At 39.1% G+C, this 21,594-nt stretch overlaps 1 protein-coding gene across 6 annotated transcripts in view; it reads left to right on the forward strand.

The window, feature by feature from the left end:
• Positions 1-21,594, forward strand: part of PDE1C (phosphodiesterase 1C) — a 359,821-nt gene that overhangs the window by 279,310 nt on the left and 58,917 nt on the right. The window contains exon 18 of one of the 6 annotated variants that reach the window (XM_085304024.1): positions 12,593-15,604. The exons of the other annotated variants lie outside the window; for them this stretch is intronic. Coding sequence (XP_085160150.1) covers positions 12,593-12,606 — 14 coding nt within the window. The 3' untranslated portion in view covers positions 12,607-15,604. Of the gene's footprint in view, positions 1-12,592; positions 15,605-21,594 lie in introns of those variants that run through there. 6 annotated transcript variants of the gene reach the window in all.

The raw sequence follows: 21,594 nt of genomic DNA on the forward strand, positions 1-21,594 counted from the left end.
CTCRAACAAGTACCATTGACGACACTTTCTGCAGTTGTGCTATTAATTCAGCGCAAATGTTCGGAGAGCAACGTGAGTCTCCAGATGTTCATGAATGTGCGCGCTGGGGTATAGAGCTGTAATGGCCCCACAAGGATTAATGGGCAGAACGGCTGCTTTCCCAGCTGTAGTGAGTGATGGCCTAGCAGCGGCTGTGTTGGAAAGCGGCAGCCCTGGCAGGACAAAGTGGATGCAGAGAGAGTGAGGGCTTTCTCGGAAGGCTTAGGAGCAGCACCCTACCAAGGGAATTGTCCCAGAAACCCCTAAATTTGAGGACAAGGTTACATTTGGAAGCCTGGATTCCCTCAGGAAAGGTAGAGGAGCAGCAATGTAGTCCAGCTGTAGGACTAAGAAATGTTTCATGGCTTTGAACTGTGAGGAACTAAATTTGTTTCTTTACAGCTAACTAGTCTTYGTATGCTGTTAGTTGTTTAATGCCTGCTTGTTCTCGTGCAAGAAAATGTTCTGCTCATCCCCTTAGGGAAAAGGCCAATACCATGGGACACATTGATTACAGTGAATAAGCATCTGTAAGCACTTGAGGACAATTTGTAGGATGAATGTTTTTCATTCAAGTGCTGTAGAGAGGGGTCATAGCCAATGATCTCATTGACAGAAATCAGAAGAAAAATTGTGAATGATGTGCCGTAGAAAGCAAAGATCTATGTTTGGCACTTTTGTTTTGACAAGTTCTGTGCAACCTGTTCCATCCATTACTCACGCTAGAATAAATCTCCTTACCAGCCATGTGAGGGAGGAAGAGAAGGGAACATTAGCTATGGATAATACATGGCTGTTTGCAGAGTACCAAAATATTTACTTGAACATATGCTTTCTCACATGCCAGTACACAGTCTTTCATGTGCAGGAAGAAAGTGKAAGGCAGAGAGTTAGAAAGATGAAGGTTGTAGCTATATTGCACTCAGCAGTTAGTGCATCAAACTCAGCCTGGACCTTTGCAGTGTCAGCCCTAGTGCTTGGGTTTTAAAGCTTCTGCTGAGTCTGCAGCTGGGGTGTATTCCCATTAAGCCGGTGCACGTTTGTGTAGATTTACCAGATCCTATGAGAGCTATTGCTTTTTCTCTGCCACTCACTAGCGACAGCTAGAGCCCTGTGCCRTTCTGTGTCATACACTTCAGCTTAGGTCAGACTGTGCCCACATCTGCTACCCTGCCCCTGCTGCGCAGGCATCTTTCATACTGAGAGGAAAGCCACAGGGTATGTGATGCTGCTGAGTATATGGTTCTTGCACACATCACACTCTTGCCCAGGGAATAATGCTGTTGAGGTAGCTCCTCAGAGCATGCTGAAAGTATGTAGAATTATGCATGCATAGATAAATCTTTGTAGGATCCAAGTCCAAGGTGCTTTGGGAGAATATATGAAAGATGGCTCTTGTAGCATCTTGTTATTGGGATAGATACATGCCAGAACACCTCTAATGTATTCTACCTCCTTCTGCGTAGAGAACCAAGTAGCCAGCTCACATGGGATAACCATCCCTTGTGGACACAGAGTCATTGAACAAGTTACAGATGTGACATGCAGCTTCTGTTTCTGAGTTACCTTTAAGCTACCTACAAGTAGGTGAGTAGACAGACCTCCCAGGACCAGAGGACGGGCTGTCTAGGGCCCAACGAAGTTACATACACATCTAGGCAGAACTTCATACAACTGAGTCGATCTGTGCCAAAGCCAAGTACTTTAAAGCTAGTTTGAGGATGTCTAGATAAGCTTCAGTCATACCTTAGATTTCAGTATTAACTGCTTCAAAAATTCTATACTAGTCGCAGAATCATAGAATGGAAAGGTTGGAAAGGACCTCTTGAGATCATCTAGTCCAACTCTCAGCATAGCCCCGTAGGGGGATTGAACCCATGACSCTGGCATTAGCAGCACCACGCTCTAACCAACTGGGCTAAACCTGCCCTAAGTATGGGATAGTTTTCTTCTCATTTTAGTCTAGTCTTCAGATAGCTGCTTTGAGTAGAACTTGGGCAAATAAGTGAATGCTTTCATCTGTGGGACAGACAATCTTGTTGTTCAATAATGTACRTATCTTCAATTCCAAGAAAGAGATATGGGGCTGCCATTTCCCATATAAAGACATAGTCCTATCAGAGACAACATCAGCACAAGTAGTTCATCAGATGTTTTCTGTGAGACAGAACCTTGTTAAATCATTTTGGAAAACCTTGTTTTCCCAAGTGAAATAGTTGCTTTTCAACACTTCAAATGGAAATTTGTAAGTAGTCGTCACATGGAAGTAGTTTTTTTCTGCGTTCATAGACTTTCTTTTTGCAATTATTTTTTGCTCAGATGACAAAGCTGTCAATAAATGAGGAAATTATTTCCCCTCTTCCACTTTCACATATTATCTCTACCTGCTTCTCATTTTATTTCCTAATGAGAAAAGATCCTGTGTTGTTAATAGAAAGTTTTCAGTGCAACACTTCATTCSAGGGGCCGAAGTGCAGTTTATTCTGTTACTCTTTTTCAGCTAGGAATTACAGAAAATTGAGAGGATGTTTAAATATTAGTTCTGGGGACCTGCTATTCTAGTGGTAAACAAGCAAATTCACAGRTTATAGCCCAAAAATATAGTGGATATATGTGCTCTTTGCTTGACTAGTACCGCTAAAGAAATCAGTGTGCCTTGGGTATGTGTGATGAGCAATGCTCCCACCTCGTGGTCGTATTGTAACCATGCATTTTGATAGGTGATCTTTCAAGAATATGTTCCTCTACCCAGAGCCACAGGAAATAATATAATATATAGTCTTTTAAATAGGCAGAATCTAGATGAGTGTACATGACAGGCTTACTAGGTATTGAGGCCTTTGTCTTTCTGTATTTTGATTTTCTTGAGTCTTACCTTTGTCTAACAGTAGTTAAAAGCCTTTCCTATAGCTTCTCTTCRCTGACCATGCCTTTGGTCTTAATTTTTCTTGACAATCGTTCCTTGATCAACATGTGCACAATTCCTTGACAAGAAAGCTACAGTGCAGGGGCTTCATTTCTTTCTGCTCCAGGTGTCCCCCAAAATTAAGTATTTGTGGTGACAGAGTAGCTGGCACAGAGTATTGTTACCCGAGAATGCCTTTGGTGAAGGAAAGTTTTTTTTGTAGGGATTTGTAATGGAGGCATGATGGTGCCTCCACATTTATCCCAGATATTCTTGAATTAACAAGGTTCTTCCTTAGCTTCATTTAGGGGGAATGTAGCTTTTGCAAAGCCTTTCAGCAATTTAAGAATTGTTGGTCTTTGCAGCCTACTGCAGGTATAGTTTTCAGTAGTGTCTTTTATATATCAATCTAGCCAAGACCAATAAGTAGCAGTGAACACTAAGTAGCCTGCTTCCTGTGACAAAACTCTGTTCCTGTTATTTGCATAATGCCAGTGTTATTTGAAATAAGGTCATTCAAGCGCATAAATAAACATATGCCTATGTATCCTTGAGAATGGTAAGAAGGGTAAATTTCAGGTCATGTAGATAATGTGCCCTCTCTATTTCCATTCCAAAAGATAAGCTGATTTTCCCATGATTTTCAGAAGCAAAAAGTCTGTTTTGCTTTAGGTTCGTAAGGCAAACACACAGGTACCGCGTTTCCATTAGATAGTGCTTGATAGTGCTTGATAGTATGTGTCAGAATCCAGTAGTGGTGGCAAATTGGAATTGCAGTAGTAGAAATAAGAATATTTCTAAAGACAATTTCCTTCTATTTTATATTTCTTTTATAGCCTATTATTTTAATTACTTTAGAGGTTATTGCCCTAAGGTAGAAATCAGAATGCATTGTACTGGCACCTTCTAAAAAGCTTCCTTGAAAGCACAAAGATATTTGACTATCCAGAAACCATATTTCACCRTAACTTATTTCTGCTGAACAACTGTTCCATAATAGTGCAATATAGAATAACAAGGGGATTAAAAACCTTCTGTGCTTTTTAAAATCCTTTGTGTACTGTTTAATAAAAACATGACTGTGTCTTAGCAAGTGGCACCCAAGGCAAGCTGGAATTTGCATAGAGAGATGTACTTTCAGAAGGTGTTATGCAGTTCTAATACCGAAYAGAGGATAAACATTGTGTGATGTGGTTTTTGAAACTAAACACCAGATACATTGTTAGCATCCTGATCTCAGGAGTATTATGGCACCGTGGTATGCATGCTTTATGAGAATATGGAGACAATATAGAAATGTATGTTGTATAAATATGCATACAATTTGCAACTTTTCTATTCTCTCTATGTGTGTGTGTGTGTGTGTGTGTGTGTGTGTGTGTGTGTAAATCTCATGAAAAGCACCTGATTTTCCTTTAGAACTCCTTAAGATGTTTGATTGCTTTTGACTTCTATTTCACTTGAAGTCATACAGTGTGGATATGGGACAAATATAATAATTGGGAGTAGTATTTTTATTGATTTCAGATCTGAGTGAATATTAGGAATATTCATTCCAATTGCATGGTGTAAAAAAAAATTGGTGTAGGTGGGTTCTTTAAGTAGTTAACTTTACACTGAGCATTTTCAGGTTAATTTTTGTCATTTGGATGTAGGTCAGAGATAGCACATGGCTGCATTGCTCCTCAGAGACAGGAGCCAGATATGGCTCCCTAGAGCCATAGCAGAAATGTGTAACTGTTCCCTTGGGAATTCCTCCTCGGTTTTGTATCATCAACCAGTTTATTGTCCCTGGTAGGGAAATGAGCCTGACCTTGCRCTTGTTATAGACCATTTGTATGGACTTAGCCCTTCTTATCCCATTTAGGACAGACTGCATACATAATAGTGAATAAAAGGTCTGTGCTTCAGTAAGAGGAGCAACACTTGTGCAACACTTAGTCCTAAAAGAGAAACAAGATCATTTCTGAAGGCAATGACTGAAGGGACAGAAGAATTTAAAATGGTTCCTGAAGAGAGGTTGGTGGCCCCTAGCCTTCTCCTTGTCCCTTCGCCATGGAAAAATTAGTTTCCAATATGGACATCCCAGTCATAATTATTTTACCAGATGGGGACTCTGACAAAATAACTTAAATGGAAGGACGAGGAAAGAAAAAAACAACGCAGTCAAATGTATGGGACAGTTTCCAATTTGGACATCCCAGTCATAGTTATTTTACCAGATGGGGACTCTGACAAAATAACTTAAATGGAGGATGAGGAAAGAGAAAAAAAAAAACAACACAGTCAAGTGTATGGGAATCCAAATGTAAAACCTGTACTGTCCAAACTGCCAGCTGGGTACTTTGTAGGTGCCTTCATACCCTGTGCTTTGCCTGCGGGACCTGCTGGCTGGTGTCTCCCTGGGGGCAGAGGCAAAGGGACACCAATGTTGCTGGGCTGCTCAGGCTAGGGTTCTGCCRCATGCAGTCAACAGAAGTTGGACAAAGAGCTAAGTTTTTGGAAAGAGAGTAATTTTACAAGTTAATTTTCTACTTGTACTTTAATACTAATCTTTAGTATTTGTTACCATTAATCAGTCCATCATTAGACAATTCATTCTTTCCACTGCTTCTAAACTGCTGATTAGTTATTCCTGATGTTATAACCTGGGACTTGGAGGCTATAAATAAAAGTGGAAGAGGAAAAATTGCAACTTGTATTAGTCAAAAAGTGCAGTTTGGGAATTTGAGTCCAATTCACCATAAGTGATTGTTAAAAACAGAAAAGACTGAGAAAAATCTGACTAAGAAGTTTTGCTCTGACATGGTGTTTCTGTTTTGCATTTTTACCAGCTTTAAGTAAATGATAAAAAAAGAAAAAAAAAATTATTTGGGTCAGGTGAGAAGCACAGCCTGATCTTTCATTTCCTCTCTACTCCCCACCACTGCTCACAAAAAAGAGCCACCTTTCAACAGTTGGGTTTTTTTGCCTTGAGAGAATGAAAGCAATTACTTCTGTCTGACCCAGAGCTAAGCATTATTTTAATTTTTCAGTTTAGTCATTCAATCAAAGAAGCAATTATTTGACCAGTGCTAATTACAAAATTCTGACTCATATCTTCTGCTGAAAACTTTGCTGGCCTTGATTATCCTTCTGGCTGTGGTGGCTCATGCCTCTTGTGCCTTGGAAAGTACTGAGGCTTTAGTTTCCGTCCATGACAGAGCAGTCCTTTATGAAAACCATGATCCAGCTTTTATCATGAAGATGGTCAGACCTTTATTATTATATTTGATTATCAAATACAGAATATGCTTTTGCACTTGCTTCTATAGGCTTCTCTGCATCATGAATTTATCTTTTCTTTCCTACAAATTTTATTCAGGAAACTTAGCCATTTTTAGTGAAACTAAACTTTTGCTAGTTCACCCATTTTATTTTCTCTGCTGTTACGAATTTCCATAATGTGCTGGTAATCATAGAATATATAATAGAACAAAGCTAATCTCTTTCTTCCATCACTGAAGTGATTTCAGGTCATGTGTAATACAAGCTGTCAAACAAACATAAAGCTCAAGATCAATGTGAACAGGAGTAGAAATTGTTTAAAGTCTGAATGATTTAGGGATAATTATGTGCCGAAGCTTGAAAATCGGAATACCTTCTATGCTAATATGATTTTTCCCCATAGCAAGCTGAATGTTAAGCACTTGGGTCATCTGCTAAATTAGAATGGTGGTATTTAAATTCAGTTACAAAACAAGCATGCAGAATTTTTTCCCAACAGTATTTGTTATTGTTTTCCCTTGCTTTAAACAGGACCCAGGCACCTTGAGTAATGTTCTGTTTTCTTTGGAGGAAATAATCTCTCTGAAATTTCTCATCCATCAAAAAGACAGATAATGAAGATGAATTAACTTACAACATGTATTTCTTCTTCATTTCACTGATCTTCTGAACTTTGTTCCTTAGGCCTCATTCATCTCTGATGCAACAGAAGCAAGAAAATAGCATAAACATGCACTATTTATTTCTTCACAGTCTTAATTCTCTTTAAAAAGGCTTTYCAAGTGGCTTTAATATCAGAAAAAATCATCCAGTGATGAGACTGAGCACTGAAATTTTGGACTCCTTCACTCTGTTCTGAGCCCTGAATCTTTAACTGAACAGTTTTAGCAGCGCTTTTCGAAGGGGAACACCTACAACTGAGCACATTTTGGCATGAAGGGGAGACAAGGAGTACCCAGACTTTTTGGAAAAAACTTACAAAATTAAATGGTCACTCCTGCAAGGTGCTGAGTTAGTCAACAAAGGAGTTAAATATGTGACAGTATCCCATGGAAACCATTTAGCACTTGGTCCCTGCTAGCTGCAGATACTTCCACCATGTTTAGTGTTGGGGGTGACCACCTTTTTGATTATATGTTATCTGAGACCAGTTTACTCAGACTGTGCACTGCCTCAAGAGCAAGCGTGGTATGACCTCAAGTGCCATACAACCATTTGTAATTTCTGTTGTCGTTTCAGCCAGTGCCTGGATGGAGGAAGCAGACTTTGGAATAACCTTATCCTAATAAGCCAAAGCTTAACTGTTGTGGTTAAGGTTTATCATATTTGAAGTGTCAGAGAAACAGGAGCAAGAAATGGGGTTTTATTCCAAATTTAACCAGGCTAAATTTTTCTAAATTCTGGAAGCTGGAAATTCAAAAAAAAAAAAAAGAAAGAAAGAAAGAAAAAAGAAAAGAAAAGAAAGAAAAAAGAAAGAAAAGAAAAAAAAGAAAAAATGTTTCAGGAAAAATTGTCATGGGGATGTGAAATTTGATGTCAAATTAGAAAAGTTTGAGAAACTCAATTTTATTTACAAATATGAACATTTTAAAACTTTTTATTTATGCAGTATTTTAAAAATATTTTATGAGAATTTGTTTTCTTTTAATAAGTGAGGRCAGAGGCTAATTTCAAACACCATCTCAGCTTTCCTACGAGCATTCAGATACCCACACTAGGCCAAGCCAGAAGTCAGTTTAGCTCTCCGATCACCTACCTGATGACATTTCATACTCAGGGTCTTAATGAACAAAGAACAAAATCTGCAAGATCTTTCCCACACCTTCCCAACTGCTGGAGATCTAATGCAGAGGTCARATCTTTGAATTAAATAGCTCTCAATGGATTTTTCTTCCACTAATTTGTCTAATTATCTTTTGAACCCTGGTACACCTTTGGTATGTACATCCTGAKGCAATGTAATTCAAAATTTGCTTACGCATTATGTGAAAATAACATCTTCTTTGTTTCAAATTTACTACCTGGTAATTTCATTTGTAACTTCCTTCATGTATTGTGAGAAACAGTGAGTAATTGTTCCCTACGTGCCTTCTCAGCATTGCCCTTAATTTCATTTACCTTTTATCAAGTTCTCTGTGCAGCTCTCCCTTTTCAGGCTAAAGAGTCCTACTATGTTTAAGCTTCATCTATTTAGTTTTCTGCCAAGTGGAAACCTTCTGACAGGTACTGCTTGTGTATGTTAGAATGTAACACTGCCCCAGTTTGTGTTACACACTACTGATACTGGCACGGGATGAGAGCATCTGAGTTAACAGATATGAGAAGACCCCAAAGATACATTTTTTTCTGCTAAATTTTCCAAAACAAAATATCCAAAACACAATAATGTTCATTTTGACGTAGTTGTATGCTGGATTTTTTTGTTGATATCTTTACGATTTTGCCACCACTTTCACTGTTACTGAAAAGACATCACCATGGGGTTTTGAATAGGGGATATACTAGATGCATATGGTTCACTGAGGTTCTCTTCTTTTGCTTAGCAGGGAAAAAAAAATATATATATATATATAAAAGATTGTGTAGCTTTTTCTATGCAGTTAGAACAGACACTCAAAAATGTCTTGGGGTAATGGTATCTCAGGGCAAAGCTATTTGGTAGTGTGGTGGTGTTCTGCCACCCTATAGTAATACTCATATAACATGTTAAGAAGATCAAATTTGTACATGCTAAGCACTACTTTTTCACAAGTGAGCTGCAAGATTACCATAATCTGCTTAGAAAGAAAATCCAAGGGTGTAATCCTGGATGATTATGGAGTCATGATGTGTCTCCTTCGTTATTAAATATGTTTATAATGTTGAGTTGAGAGTTGAGAAAATAGCGTGCAATAAATTTGCAAACACTATCCTGATAAAGAGAGATGTGTTACTCACCAGAGCAAACTAAGTATTTTGTGTAAATCTCCCTGCCCATTAAATCATTATTCCACATCATTCTGTCCTGCAGTTTGCATTCAGCTTTCATTTTTTTTTAGGAAACAGAATAGCAAGGTTTTCTTTTAAGGAAAATTTGAAACCCACAGGGCTGAGCCTTGCCTCCTGGTGTGGCCCTGCACTGGTGGCATTGCCCTGGGCCAGCTGTGGGGAGCACGTTGCTCTCTGCAGCTCGGAGGCAGCAACAGAGGCACGAGGGCAGGCATTCGGCAGAGGGGCAGGGCTGGCCATCTCCAGGGGCTGTGCTGAGAGAGGTTAGCTTTTCATTTCCAGCTAGTATAATTAGCATTGCACTCGGTGAGGATCTGGGACCACGAGTCATTGCAGAACAGGTGTAATTTTGAGTCAGTCTAAACTCTCACCTCAGTCTGAATGTCTCTAGGGCTCTGTTCCTATTCTCCAACTGGGTAGCAGATTGTAAAAGTTTGAATTAGACAGGCATAATAAATGCCAGCTGTTAAAACTGATAGTTCTTGTGAGGCCTCAGGACTCCTAAACATTTGTTTTATCATAAAAAGAGATGTGAATGTGTGAGATTAATCACTGGTTGTGCAAAACCGACAGCCAGCTTCCTTGTATGGCTGTAGCTATCCACTGAATGGTTTTGTGTAAAGGAAAGGACAAACTGCTGTATATTTTTCCTTCAGTATGTCAGTATGTATAGCAAACATATACATTCCTGATCCAGTGAGCGCATGTTAAAAATGCCATTGTATAAACTGCAAGCTGAAAGCAGAAATGAACTTAATAATCTTCTCGCAGTGGGGGCTGGTATCCCATGAAGAACTCCAGGAGTCGCTGGTATTTGCATTAGTGATCAAGAGGAGAATCTATACACAATCTTAATAAACAATAGAAACTCCGCAGTGACATGCCGAGTGAACTAAGCGTCTTCCTGTGTGCAGAGCCCAGCATATTCATTCTTTTTCCTCTTTCAATTATCTCTGTTAATGCATACTAATATTTGCACTGGATCTATTGTGCTGAAATGAAAAAGAGGCTGAATCATATCCAAGGTTAGTGTAGTCTTAGGAAAGCTATTTTGTATCCAAAGGGAAATTCAGCAAGGAAGCCAACACATTTGCTCCACCAAGTAGAAAAACAATTTAAAGTAAATGCTGCACTACAATGTTCTCATTGAAGCTGATAATGTGACTAACAGAAGCAAAAAGCAATACATGACTCAGTTCTCCGCAGGGAACTTCTAGACTCTGGAAAAGGCATTATATTTTCCCCTCTTTTGTTAATGGAGATGGGAGGGGTGAAAAGAGATAGGCCTGTGAGTATGGAGGATGGCAAAGGAACAGAAGATGGCACGTTGGCTAGTACTTACAGCTTAGTGTCAGGTTCCAACTGCAATTCAGCAAATCGTTTAAGAGGTTCAGAAATGATGACCACCCAAAGCTGTTATTTTATCCAGTTAATGGACCTATCTCCTTCCATTCTTTTGGGTCAGTATCATCTCCTTAGACAGTGGCTAATGATGCGTCTGATAGGATTATTATGACCCCTTTAATGACAGTAAATTAGGCTGAACTGTTTAGATGGGAGATGTCAGGAAAGTGTAGTGCTATTGTTACAGTTGTTATTATTGCACACTGTAGATTATATTCTCAGTAGTGCTGGGAATGTGATAATCCAGTCTAAATAAATCCGGTGAAATGCAGAAAGCTTAGATCTTTACAGTAGGAGCTTAGACTCACATCAGTGGACAAGATATTGTTACAGCAACTTACAGCGGACCATCTGAAAAGAAAAAGTCCCCCCTGCTAACTACATAGTCGAAGAAAATGGCACCAACTCACTAATAAATCCTGTACAGCCACTGCTATGCATACATCAGAGGTAATATGATCTAACAGCAAAGCCTTAAGGTTTTTGTCACTTCTTTTTTCCACTGCCTAGATAAAAACAAAAATTCCTGTAGACAAAAGGAACTGGTTTCTGAAAGGCACGCAAAGACTTTCTGATATAATCACATCTTCCTAGGCAAGCACACCCTTACTGGTAAATTCACCTCTTCTTCAGCTGAATTTCCTTGAGCGGGAAATCCTTTTAAATGCAAGTTTCTTAACTTCATTTTTTTCCTCAAGGAGATCTGTTCATAGTGAAGATTCATGTGGGATAACCACGTAGAAATCAGTTGTGTTTGTACATTCAGGATGATGTTAGTCAAATATAACCTAATTTTGAGGCTGAGGGAGTTACTAATATTTGTCCAGAGAGTTAATTCTATTACCTCCAATTGATTATTTTGGGCTTCTAAAGATGTTAAGGAATTTAATTATCTAAGGCAAATCTAGAATTGTAAGTGCATATTTGTACATCCTCTCTGTCCTGTGAGAGATGATTTCTTAACTTTTCCATATGTACCAGACTTGTTAAAATTCATTGTACGGCAAGATATAGCATTATATTATGGTCAAGGGCAATATTAATAATTTCTTACTTCTGGAGATACTTTTTCTGTATTTTGTAAACTTGTAGCTTTGACAATATGTCCTTTTCTGCTATTTGCACAGATGAGCCTGATAGACTTTAGTTGGGCTGGCCATTCAATGAGGAATAATATGGCTTAGCTCCACCAACATGCATTTTGATTTTTCTGTGCGTTGTTTTGTTATTTTCTAGTCTACACCTGCAAATATTGCACAGAGACTGACTTTGCTACTTGCTACCTTGGGCAGATAGCTTCTGAAGATTAGAATATGGCCACCAAATTCATAAACCATTGTAATCTGATCAGAGATAGTTTTACATTTAACCGTATCAAATTAGCTTTCAGTTACAGAAAAGTTGAGCTGGTTGTATAATGCACATCCTTGGTTAGATCTCAAGCACCTATGTATACGTGAGATTATGTCTTCGTTGCAAGGTGTTTGGGAGAAAGGGACCTTTAAAGATAGGGCTCTTTTCTGTTTGGAGCATTTTCTTTACCTCAAACGACATGTACAGTGCTGTTGCTTTTACAGGCAAAAATGTATTGAAATAGCTAGTGAGCAAGGGTGATCAAAGAGATCTAGACTGAAGAAACTTAGTGGTTAGACCACACTAAATTCTGCTGCATGATCTTACTGATTTCAAAGATTGACCTCCCACAGCTTTAGTGTTAAACTAGCACAGCTAGTTTAACTTTGTGTAGGGCAGAACCAGTCAACTTGACTGACTTCCAGTCAAGTCAGTTTGATGAGCTGACATAGGCTTGGCTAAGCTCCAGTGCACCTCACCTTGTGGACTTTCAACACTTTAGTAAAGCTGCTCTACTTGGAGGGAATGGGTCTGTCTAAACTGATACCCTTCTTTTTCTTTCCCAGAATACCTTCTCCTTGGACACAGGGAAGAAAGGCAGCATTTGACACTTTTCTTTTTCTTTTTTTTTTCCAGATACAGAAGAGTAAAAAAATATATATATATAAAAAGAGACTGCAAATTTCTTTCATCATTTTAGCTGAGCTTCTTCATTCCTGTTCTCCTCCTTCCGCAAAGACCAGTTTCTGGGGAAGGCGTTAAACAACTTTCAAAACACTCCTCCTCCCACTGGCTACTTCACAATTAATGACTCTGGGTTCTAGGGTGGGGGCCTTGTTTTGGGGGTTGATTTTATTTTTATTTGTTTGTTTGTGTGTGTGTATGTGCATCTTTTGTTGTTTTGGGGAAAATTTTGTTAAAAAAATCTGGTGGTTTCCTGATGCAAATGGTTCCATTTTCTGGACAGGTCAAGCAAATAGATGAAAGTCATCTTCAAAAGTCAGTATTATCCTTTGCTGTGCTTCAGCCTGTGAAACCCACRTTAGGATGATGCAAAAGAATATCAAAAATCATGGGAAGAAGCTTGATAATACTTCACTTCTTTTTTTTTTCTTTTTCCCAAGAGTGTTTCCAACAGCCGGTAGACAGAGAATTTGACTTAAGTTTTACCCTAACTATAGAAGATTTCGTGCATATGAATGGTGAATCTGTAGCATTAATTGACCATTTTTTAGGATGTGATGCTTTTCCTGTGTGATACAATGATAGCAAAATGGTTTTGTTTCTAAAATGGTTTTGTGTTTTTGCAGTTAGGAAAGAAGAATCAACAGAAGTGGTATTCCCTTGGGGAAAATTTTGTTGTCAGACTCCGAGTGCATGTACTTCTTGAAGTGTCTGCCTTAACTAGAGATTACAAGTAATGAGCTGTTTCCCAACATTTGTTCATGGGCTTCTTGTGACCACTCTTTGTCTGACCTAAAGATCTAGGAAAAGAGGGGGCAGCAGGGAATCACACAGATTGATTCCTACTTTCATCTCAGTGTGACATTTCTTTCATAACTGATTGGATGGACAGGTTAAAGGAAAGGAAAAGCATTGATGTAGAAGTGTGGCTAGAGAACAACAAAATGAAACAGTGTGTCCTAAATACACTACTGGAAGTCAATAGATATAAACTGTGACATCCAGTGGAGCTAAACATATGGAAAGAAGCCATAATTTTGGCCCCTTTTAAAGAGGAAATGTTAAAAATACCTCCTTCAGGCCTTGATTCAGGAAAGTATCTTTTTAAGGATGTTGATCATTTATGTAAGTGCTTTTCTGGCTTGGGATCTTGGTAGGGGTGCAGTTTATTTTAAATGATTTTACTTATCTGTGTGGAAATCAAGACATGCATATATACTCATACACTAGTTTTCTGCCTGACTCCCTTTTCATTCAGGATGCAGTCTTGCTGTGCTATGTATTTTATGAGGAGTTGGACTGCTGTCATGGCTCTTTGCTATGTAGAGAAYATTCAAAACATTGGCTTAGGACGGTAACTCATTTTCGTGTTCAAAAGCACAGGACTTTACCACCAGCCTATATTAGAGCTGGAGTCTGTGTTCCTGCTTAAACTGTGCATGTACAGGGATGAACTTCACATAACACTAGCAGAAGTCACAGCAGTGAGCTCAGCCTATATTCACATTTAAACATGAATACTTTCTCACTCAGGAGTGTTTGTATCTGGGATTTTGATTATTGCAGCTAGAGACATTTTGAGTTCTTTTTTTTTGGACACCAAAGTTGGGGTTTGTTCAAAGCCAGAGATTTAGATTAAGTTCATGCTATGAAAAGGTTGCACTTAATTCCATATTTCCAGAGGGAAGACATACGAAAATAGCTCTTGCAGTTCTCAGAACTCACAGTTAGCTTTGCTGTACTGGCTCGTTTAAGTAAAATAAATACAAAGGCACGGAGTGTTCCCGTTCGTGAGCTCCTGGTTCGGTAGTAGTTCTGTGTGTGCATCCTGGGGTGGACTTACTGAGGAGAGAAGGGGTGCTGAGAGGACAGTGGCCCCACAGGCAGTGCAGAGTGTGCTCCCTGTCATGCAGTGGGGAAAGGGCTATGTCATCCCACAGCGCTTTYCCACCTCCCCTTTCCACTTACAGCTAGCATTCAGCCCTGGTAGGAGCGGTAGAATACGAGATCCAGCCTTGGCTAAGCTCTTTAATGGGAMATTGATGACATATCATTAATACAGAACTAAATATCCCACCGATGACTCAGTCCCAGAAGTGAGAGGGAACATACCCTGATTAAGAGTTTGGTCAGTGAAGCAGAATTTAGTCAATATTTTTTAAAGTTACCCTTATGTAATATACCGTGATTAAAATACCTTAGGTCGTGCAGTCTGAAATAATTTAAAAATGAAAATCTTTTTGTTCATCTACTTCTGATACTTGTTTTCTTTCTTTCTGGGTCTGACTCCTTTCAGATAGTGAAGCAGGGCTGCTTTATTCACACCTGGTCAGTCTTTGCTTCTCGTGCACTGGTACAAAGGTGGGAAATCAGACTGGAAAAAACTTTTCCTTGACTGTCAAGGGTATTCACCACTGGCAGAAACTAACAAGGGARTTGGTGGATTTGCCATCTCTTGATGCTGCAGATCCAAACTGGATGCTGTTCTGGAAGAGATGCTCTAGTCACAGAAGTTACTGATCTCAGCACAAAGGTATGCAGTAAAATGTTTTGCAATATATAGGTGGGCAGATCTAGCTCTAAGATTTTCCTACTCTCTTTAAAGTGTCTGAGTATGGTACAGTGGTACTGCATTTTTTTTAATAAATTTTTTATTATCAGTTAAAAAAACATCCCCATGAAATCTCTTCTGTTTTGGAACTACATAAAGTGAAAGTGAAGTGTAGAAATTAAGATCCTACAAAGAGACTAGGCCAGATGGAATAATCTGTCATGGAGTCTCTTCCTGGGATCACATCTACATTACTGTACTCTGATTATCTGYTTCCCTGGAGCACTCTGCAGCACTGTGCTAGTGCATTGTGAGCCAAGGAATGGTATGTTTAGACACCTCCCAGCTAAACTAGAGATCAGCCACTGTGCAATTGTGTAAAAAAATAATAAAAGTTAAAAAAAAATACAGAATGACTTTCTCTTATTTTATTCCACCAAAGGAAAAAAAAGGAAAAAAAGAGAGAAGGATTAGGTCCATATCAGGTAATAGCGTGACCTCTATTTATAAAGAGTGAGAAAGGATTTCTGCTGTTACATCCTTACCTAACTTTTCCCTGGATGTATGGAAACTGTGTTTTCAGAGGCCTTCCTTTTCCACCATCTGTAAGACTATACAAGTAAGGAATAAGCCAGAAAAACTGAAAATATAGGGCTAATAATGCTGATCTCATGCTGAAATGCAGTAGATTTATTTGGGAATGCCTGCAAATAGGCATCACAGGATTTTGTGGGGTCAAAGAGGACTCGCCTTATGGAGGGAGGAATGGACAGGGAAGTTGTGTGCCACTAAGAAGGCCTCTGTGAGGGAAATGAATATATTCTCCAAAAGCTTTGTCTTCCTGGATGAGCACCAGAGATTTTTTAACCCCCAGAATCTGTTGTCTAATATAGGAGGGAGAATCCAGACGTTTTACCCCCTTAAAATAGGGAGCACTATCACTGGAAGTATCTCTGCCAATGTTTTCTCCTTTAACTGGAACTAGTCTTGAGGGAATTGGCAGACCTCTCTCTCGTGGTGACTTAGCACTTCAGCTCCTGACTACACAATAATTAAAAAAAAAAAAAAAGCAATATGTCGCTATCCTGGTCATTACTTAAATGACTCAAAGGGTAACAGTTCTCTGGYCTGCACTCAAGCAGTGATTTAAAGTATATTTCTGTGACAACAGTCAAAAATTGTTCACACACGTGAAAAGAGAGATTTATTTTAAGCTTTTTAGATATAATAGCTGTGGTACACCCTTTCAAAATGATAGGATCAAGTACTTACGGCCAGTGGCTTTTCTTGCAAGCTACGCAACTTCTTTTGCCTAAGTCAATATAGGCAAATATAGTCAAATTTCTGTGTTTCCTTACAAAAAGGTGATGGATATCACTGTTGCTTTCCATGTTAGAGAAGAGGAATAGTTGCCATAAATCAACTTTTTTGCTGCAGAGGCGGTAAGTAGGTAGGAGATTAAAAAAAAAATAAGCTTTGCTATTTTAGGCTTAAAATATACTTCAAAGTAGTCAATCTAAGTAGACTGATGCTTACCTAAAAGTGCAACCTTTTATGTAGCTTCAGCTGGTAYATTTTCATACAGTAGGATGTATAGTAGCAAAACAAATCTGGAATTTGGGGGTCTGGTTCCTCACTGGTRAACGGAAGAGGCAGATTCCTCTTCCTCACTGCTTTGTTTCTTAAACGTAAGTTTGTGGCTGAAAAGAAATTTTCCAAAATGTAGTTGCTTATGTCAGAGAAAAATGGTTTTACAACATATCCTTTGAATATACAGTGTTTGAATATGCACACACTAAGGTCACACGTGCTCAATCTAGCGGCAAAAACAGTTTGCACTAGACAGATTTTAGTACRGTAGAGAAAGCTGCTTTGTAATCAGAAGATCCGTGAGCTCACCTAGTTAAAGGGAACAGCAAACACATTCATTGTTAGTCTCTGCGGCTTCTACGGTGGATCTCAGACCTAGTTTTTAATTAAAAGACACAATAATCCATTCAGATTAGAAATGATGAAAACTGACTAGGACAGTACTTTTATGGCCTCGGCTGGAATCAAMTAGTTTATCTCCAGGAGCTCATGAGATGTTCTTAAATATTTCTTATTGGCTCATTTTTCCTCATAGATCATTTTGTAAAGAAACTTATCCTCTGGTGATCTATACTGATCTATACTTTACCATTTATTCTCAACAAATGACAGCACAATCAAATAATCAAATCCTTTTTTTTTTTTTTTTTTTTTTTTTTTTTTTTTTNTTTTTTTTTTTTTTTTTTGCTTTCTTTTAATCTATCACCTCATCCAATAATTAAAAGGGAAGAATGACCCTGTACTTTCCCATGTCTTGAACCAGTGCTGATCTCAGAGGTGTGCTGGTGCGATGCCTGAAAGCCAGCATGCAAATCTGGTAACACCCTTGCTGTTGCTGTTAAAAGCCTTGATTATGTTATTTAGACTCCATGCAAATTGCTGGGGAGAGCAGCTGCGGCTGCTGGCCAGGTAGAAAGGAGAACAGACTAAATAGGCTTTCTTSTTGTTAAAGCACAAATTCTGCTCTCACTGAGGATGGTGAAGAAGCTTATCCCACAGCATGAGCAGGTCTGCCTCAGTCTCAGTTTAACATCAGGTGTATGTCCTACTCTGATCCTCACCCTGCTTCGACAGGCAGGTGAGTTCTGTAGTCCCAAGCACCCCTTTCCCTACCTGATTACTGTSGTCAAAGAATAAGCATCGCACCTGACCGCTGCTGCTGACACTTTTCTGTTAAAATGAAACATGATCCATGCCTTTCTGTTTGCTGTGTCCATCTTTTCTCCTTGTGTTTTGATTTCCCTTTTTTCCTGTGCAAACATAGAGATTTCTGATCTGTACCCCAGCACGGCTGTGACGCACATTATCAGCCTCTCTTAGAGGCATGAGCTCTCTGCTCTGTGGACTTGAGCAGAGAGTGGAAAAAATGGAGCTACTTCCAGGCAAACTGCCTCAGGACTCGGAGCAATGACGATCTTCCAGTCCAGAGCCCGGTCTTAGCTAATTTGTTTTAATATCTAAACACACAACAACACTCAATCACCAGCCTCTTGGCACATCATTGTTGGCATTTTGCATTCCTTTGATTGCTTCCCAGTGCACKTGTACAGGTTGTTGTGTTTTCGTAATCCCCCAGTTTTAGAAGCTATCCAGTGGTAGGAGGAATATATGTAATGCCATTGTCTCTGCTGGTGGTTGTAGGAGTACATATATCAAGCAAAATTACTCATGGCCATGAGGTTTTCTAGTGATAAAATCTGGGTGTAGAATGGCAGAGTGGGCATTTTCCTTTTCTTCTTGCTTGGATGATATTTTTATACAATTTTATATGCAATTTTTTTAAATATTTGCTATTTTTATTGTAGGGTTCTGGTTGAGGTTTTACCAGAACTTCTGGTTGTCTACAGGCCCAGATTCTCACAGGAATATTTTTCCTCCCTTTCCTCCYCCCTCCCCCCCCTTCTTCTCCTATAGGTGAAAGCCATTGCATTTGCAACATCAGCTTACAGCAAAATAACACCTAGGGCCTGATCACTCTTTTAGTTGCACTGAAACTGAAGGAAGTTGCATGCAAAGTCCTGCTAGTCCCGCCACAGCATCTGGGGCCAAAGGCTAAATACCTGAAATACATGCATCTTGTTAAATGCGGGGCAGTTCTGTATAAAGCCAATGCATCAAGGTAGTGCTGTCTTCCTTTGCTGTGGTAGGAGCTGCTTCCACCACAATATGTTTAAATAAGAAAATCTCTCTCTGTGACTATAATGCTACTTTTTGCAGCCACTTCAATGAGTAGGCACTTTAATAAAGGCATATGTTGGTGCACTGGCTACCTTCAGCAGGGAGGAAGGGTGAACATTATGTCTTATCTGTGTCAATAGATTTCACTGCTCTTTGCTCAAACATATAGTGACAGGTCCTAATGAAGCTAAGGAATGTTAAATCTATTCTTAAGGGGCATAAGGGGAAATGAACCAAATTCAAGGATCTTGGTCTTGTAAAATAACCTTTTCTCAGCTGGCATTCTGCAGGGAATTCTATGTATGAAGTTGAACATAAACTTTAGAGTATGTTTTTATTAGCAGAGCTGATAATGGAAATGTCTTTCTTGAACTGAGGTAAACAATATACACCTGTTCTCTAATATTTTTCACGGAAGCAAGAGGCAGGTTATTGTACTATTTTGCGCCAGAGGATGGAAAACAAATCAAAATCAATTTTAAAAGCAAAATTCAATGCAAGTTTGCTCTTGGGACTGGATGGGTAAGGTATCCAAAAAACCTATTTAGTTTGTAAAGACTCATTAAGGGAAAAAAAATGTAAAACTGATATGAATCTTGCCATGTAATGCCAAGTATTCTCAACTATTCTGAGAATAATTTTAAACAATATGTATTTATTAGTTCCTTATTTGAAAGAAGAGGCTTGTGGTCTCTAAATGTATAAAACATTTTTCAGCATTCCAGTCTTTCTGTAACTGAGTCCATGTATGTTCATCTTATTACCAAATAAAAACAATGAGGTCTCTGCTTAATTTGATTTCAAGTGGTTGAAGGGTTGATTTTGTTCTGATGCTTTCTACATCCAATCCAGGCATGGAACTTGCCATTTGTTTTCCAGTATCCAGCTCCAGAGAACTAGTAGAGTATTAGTCAATAATCAACTACTTTTTAGCATAGTGGGAACACTGCTTGGACAGCATCCATTGCTCATCACAAACCTCTATGAGGAGGATGAATTAATGGCATTATCTCGTTTTCTAAAGACAGGAAAATTGTAGTAGAGGGTGGAAATAGCTTGTTTAAGGAATCTGAGGTAAATCTCTACGTGTCTGGAGATTAGATTTGCTAACCTCATGATTCCTCGTTCCTCTAGATGGCAATGTCCTTTGGCTTTCATTAATCCCAGTTTCACTCTGCCCTCTTGCACTGCCAATGTTCATTTGTGAATATATGACATCTGCCTGAAATCAGAAATGCTGTGGATGTACTCCTTCTCACYACAATTGTGAGACTGTGAGATCTGGTTTCAAAACCAGATGTTGCCTTATATTCTGAAACCAAATAGCTTTGGGGAAGTGGAGGGGATTGCATTCCGATTTCAGCTTTCTAAYCTTTGTTTTTTGTTTCAAATCCCAAGCATATTTACTGAGTGACAGCAAATACTGTTGCCATCTGTGGTTATATGTGTTTTTCATGGTTTAAGTGGAAAGTGCTGTCTCCAGGAATATTTGTAACTGCCTTGTGAATGTAATCACAGAGGAGGGTGGTGATCCCACATTTAGAGTGGTAGAGTCTGTCAAAGCATTATGCTGACTCTGTGTTCGAACACAAAGATATCCCCAGTCTCTGGGTCTCTTCTAGGAAGACTGAAATCACAGTCCATAAAGGCATCTAAACCAGCAACAGAGGACTCATTCCCACTGAAACACTTGCTCACATCACTTTTTCCTATGTCACTTGCAGTATCGATCCCACAGCATTGATGCCCTGTTCTGCAGTGCAACACCTCTACATGCCATCTTCTACAAAGTAAATTATTTCACAGGTAGACTATGGAGATGTTTATGAAGCACCACACAAATAATGAATAGAATATTCCTACACTGTTAATGTTTTTCTAGTTGTTTGCTATTAAACTCCCCCAACAACCCAATTTATCAGATCCTTTCCTTAAAAAAAGGAAGCACCTCTCTAAGGAGGATGTAAAGTTCAACATAAGCATGAAATGCTCAATGTATTCCCTTTTGTCTGATATTCCAATTTCCTTCTTGGTTCCTTTCTTCTGTGTGAGAGGTTCACTGGTACTGATTTCCTGAAGAGCATGTGACGTGCTTGCCACTGTACCTGCTTATATTCTGATAACTTGCTGGCTTGGTTTGATTCTTAATTTACTTGCAGTCCTGCAAGTAGAAATGAATCCAAGCCACTAATTTTTTTATACATATTGAGGGCACTGATGTAGTCAACTGTGATCTTCAGATCTAAAATGCAGACTGTTTCACATAAGCATAAAAAGAGAAAGTATGACTTAGAAAAGGCATCTAGTGTTTTGGGCAACTCATCTCCACTTGCAAGTATAGTATCAGAGCCCTTTCTCTGGAGTGTCTATCCAGTGACAAAAGTGTCCTGAACTATTGTCAGCTGGTGGTTCCCAAAGTGATGGCAACTGCTCACTGAAACACCACAAAGCAAGGTAAGTAGCATGTAACAGTCGTCAGTAGCACATTAGAGAATAAAATTCATAGAATCAGTAAGGTTGGAAGGGACCTCTGTAGATCACCTAGTCCAACCTCCCCGCTCAGCAGGGTCACCTAGAGCATGTTAGACAGGGTTGCATCCAGGCGGGCCTTGAATGTCTCCAGAGAAGGAGACTC

Source organism: Rhea americana, unplaced genomic scaffold, assembly GCF_003343005.1.
Source record: "Rhea americana isolate MKP2758 unplaced genomic scaffold, rheAme1 scaffold_100, whole genome shotgun sequence".
Lineage (NCBI taxonomy): Eukaryota > Metazoa > Chordata > Aves > Rheiformes > Rheidae > Rhea > Rhea americana.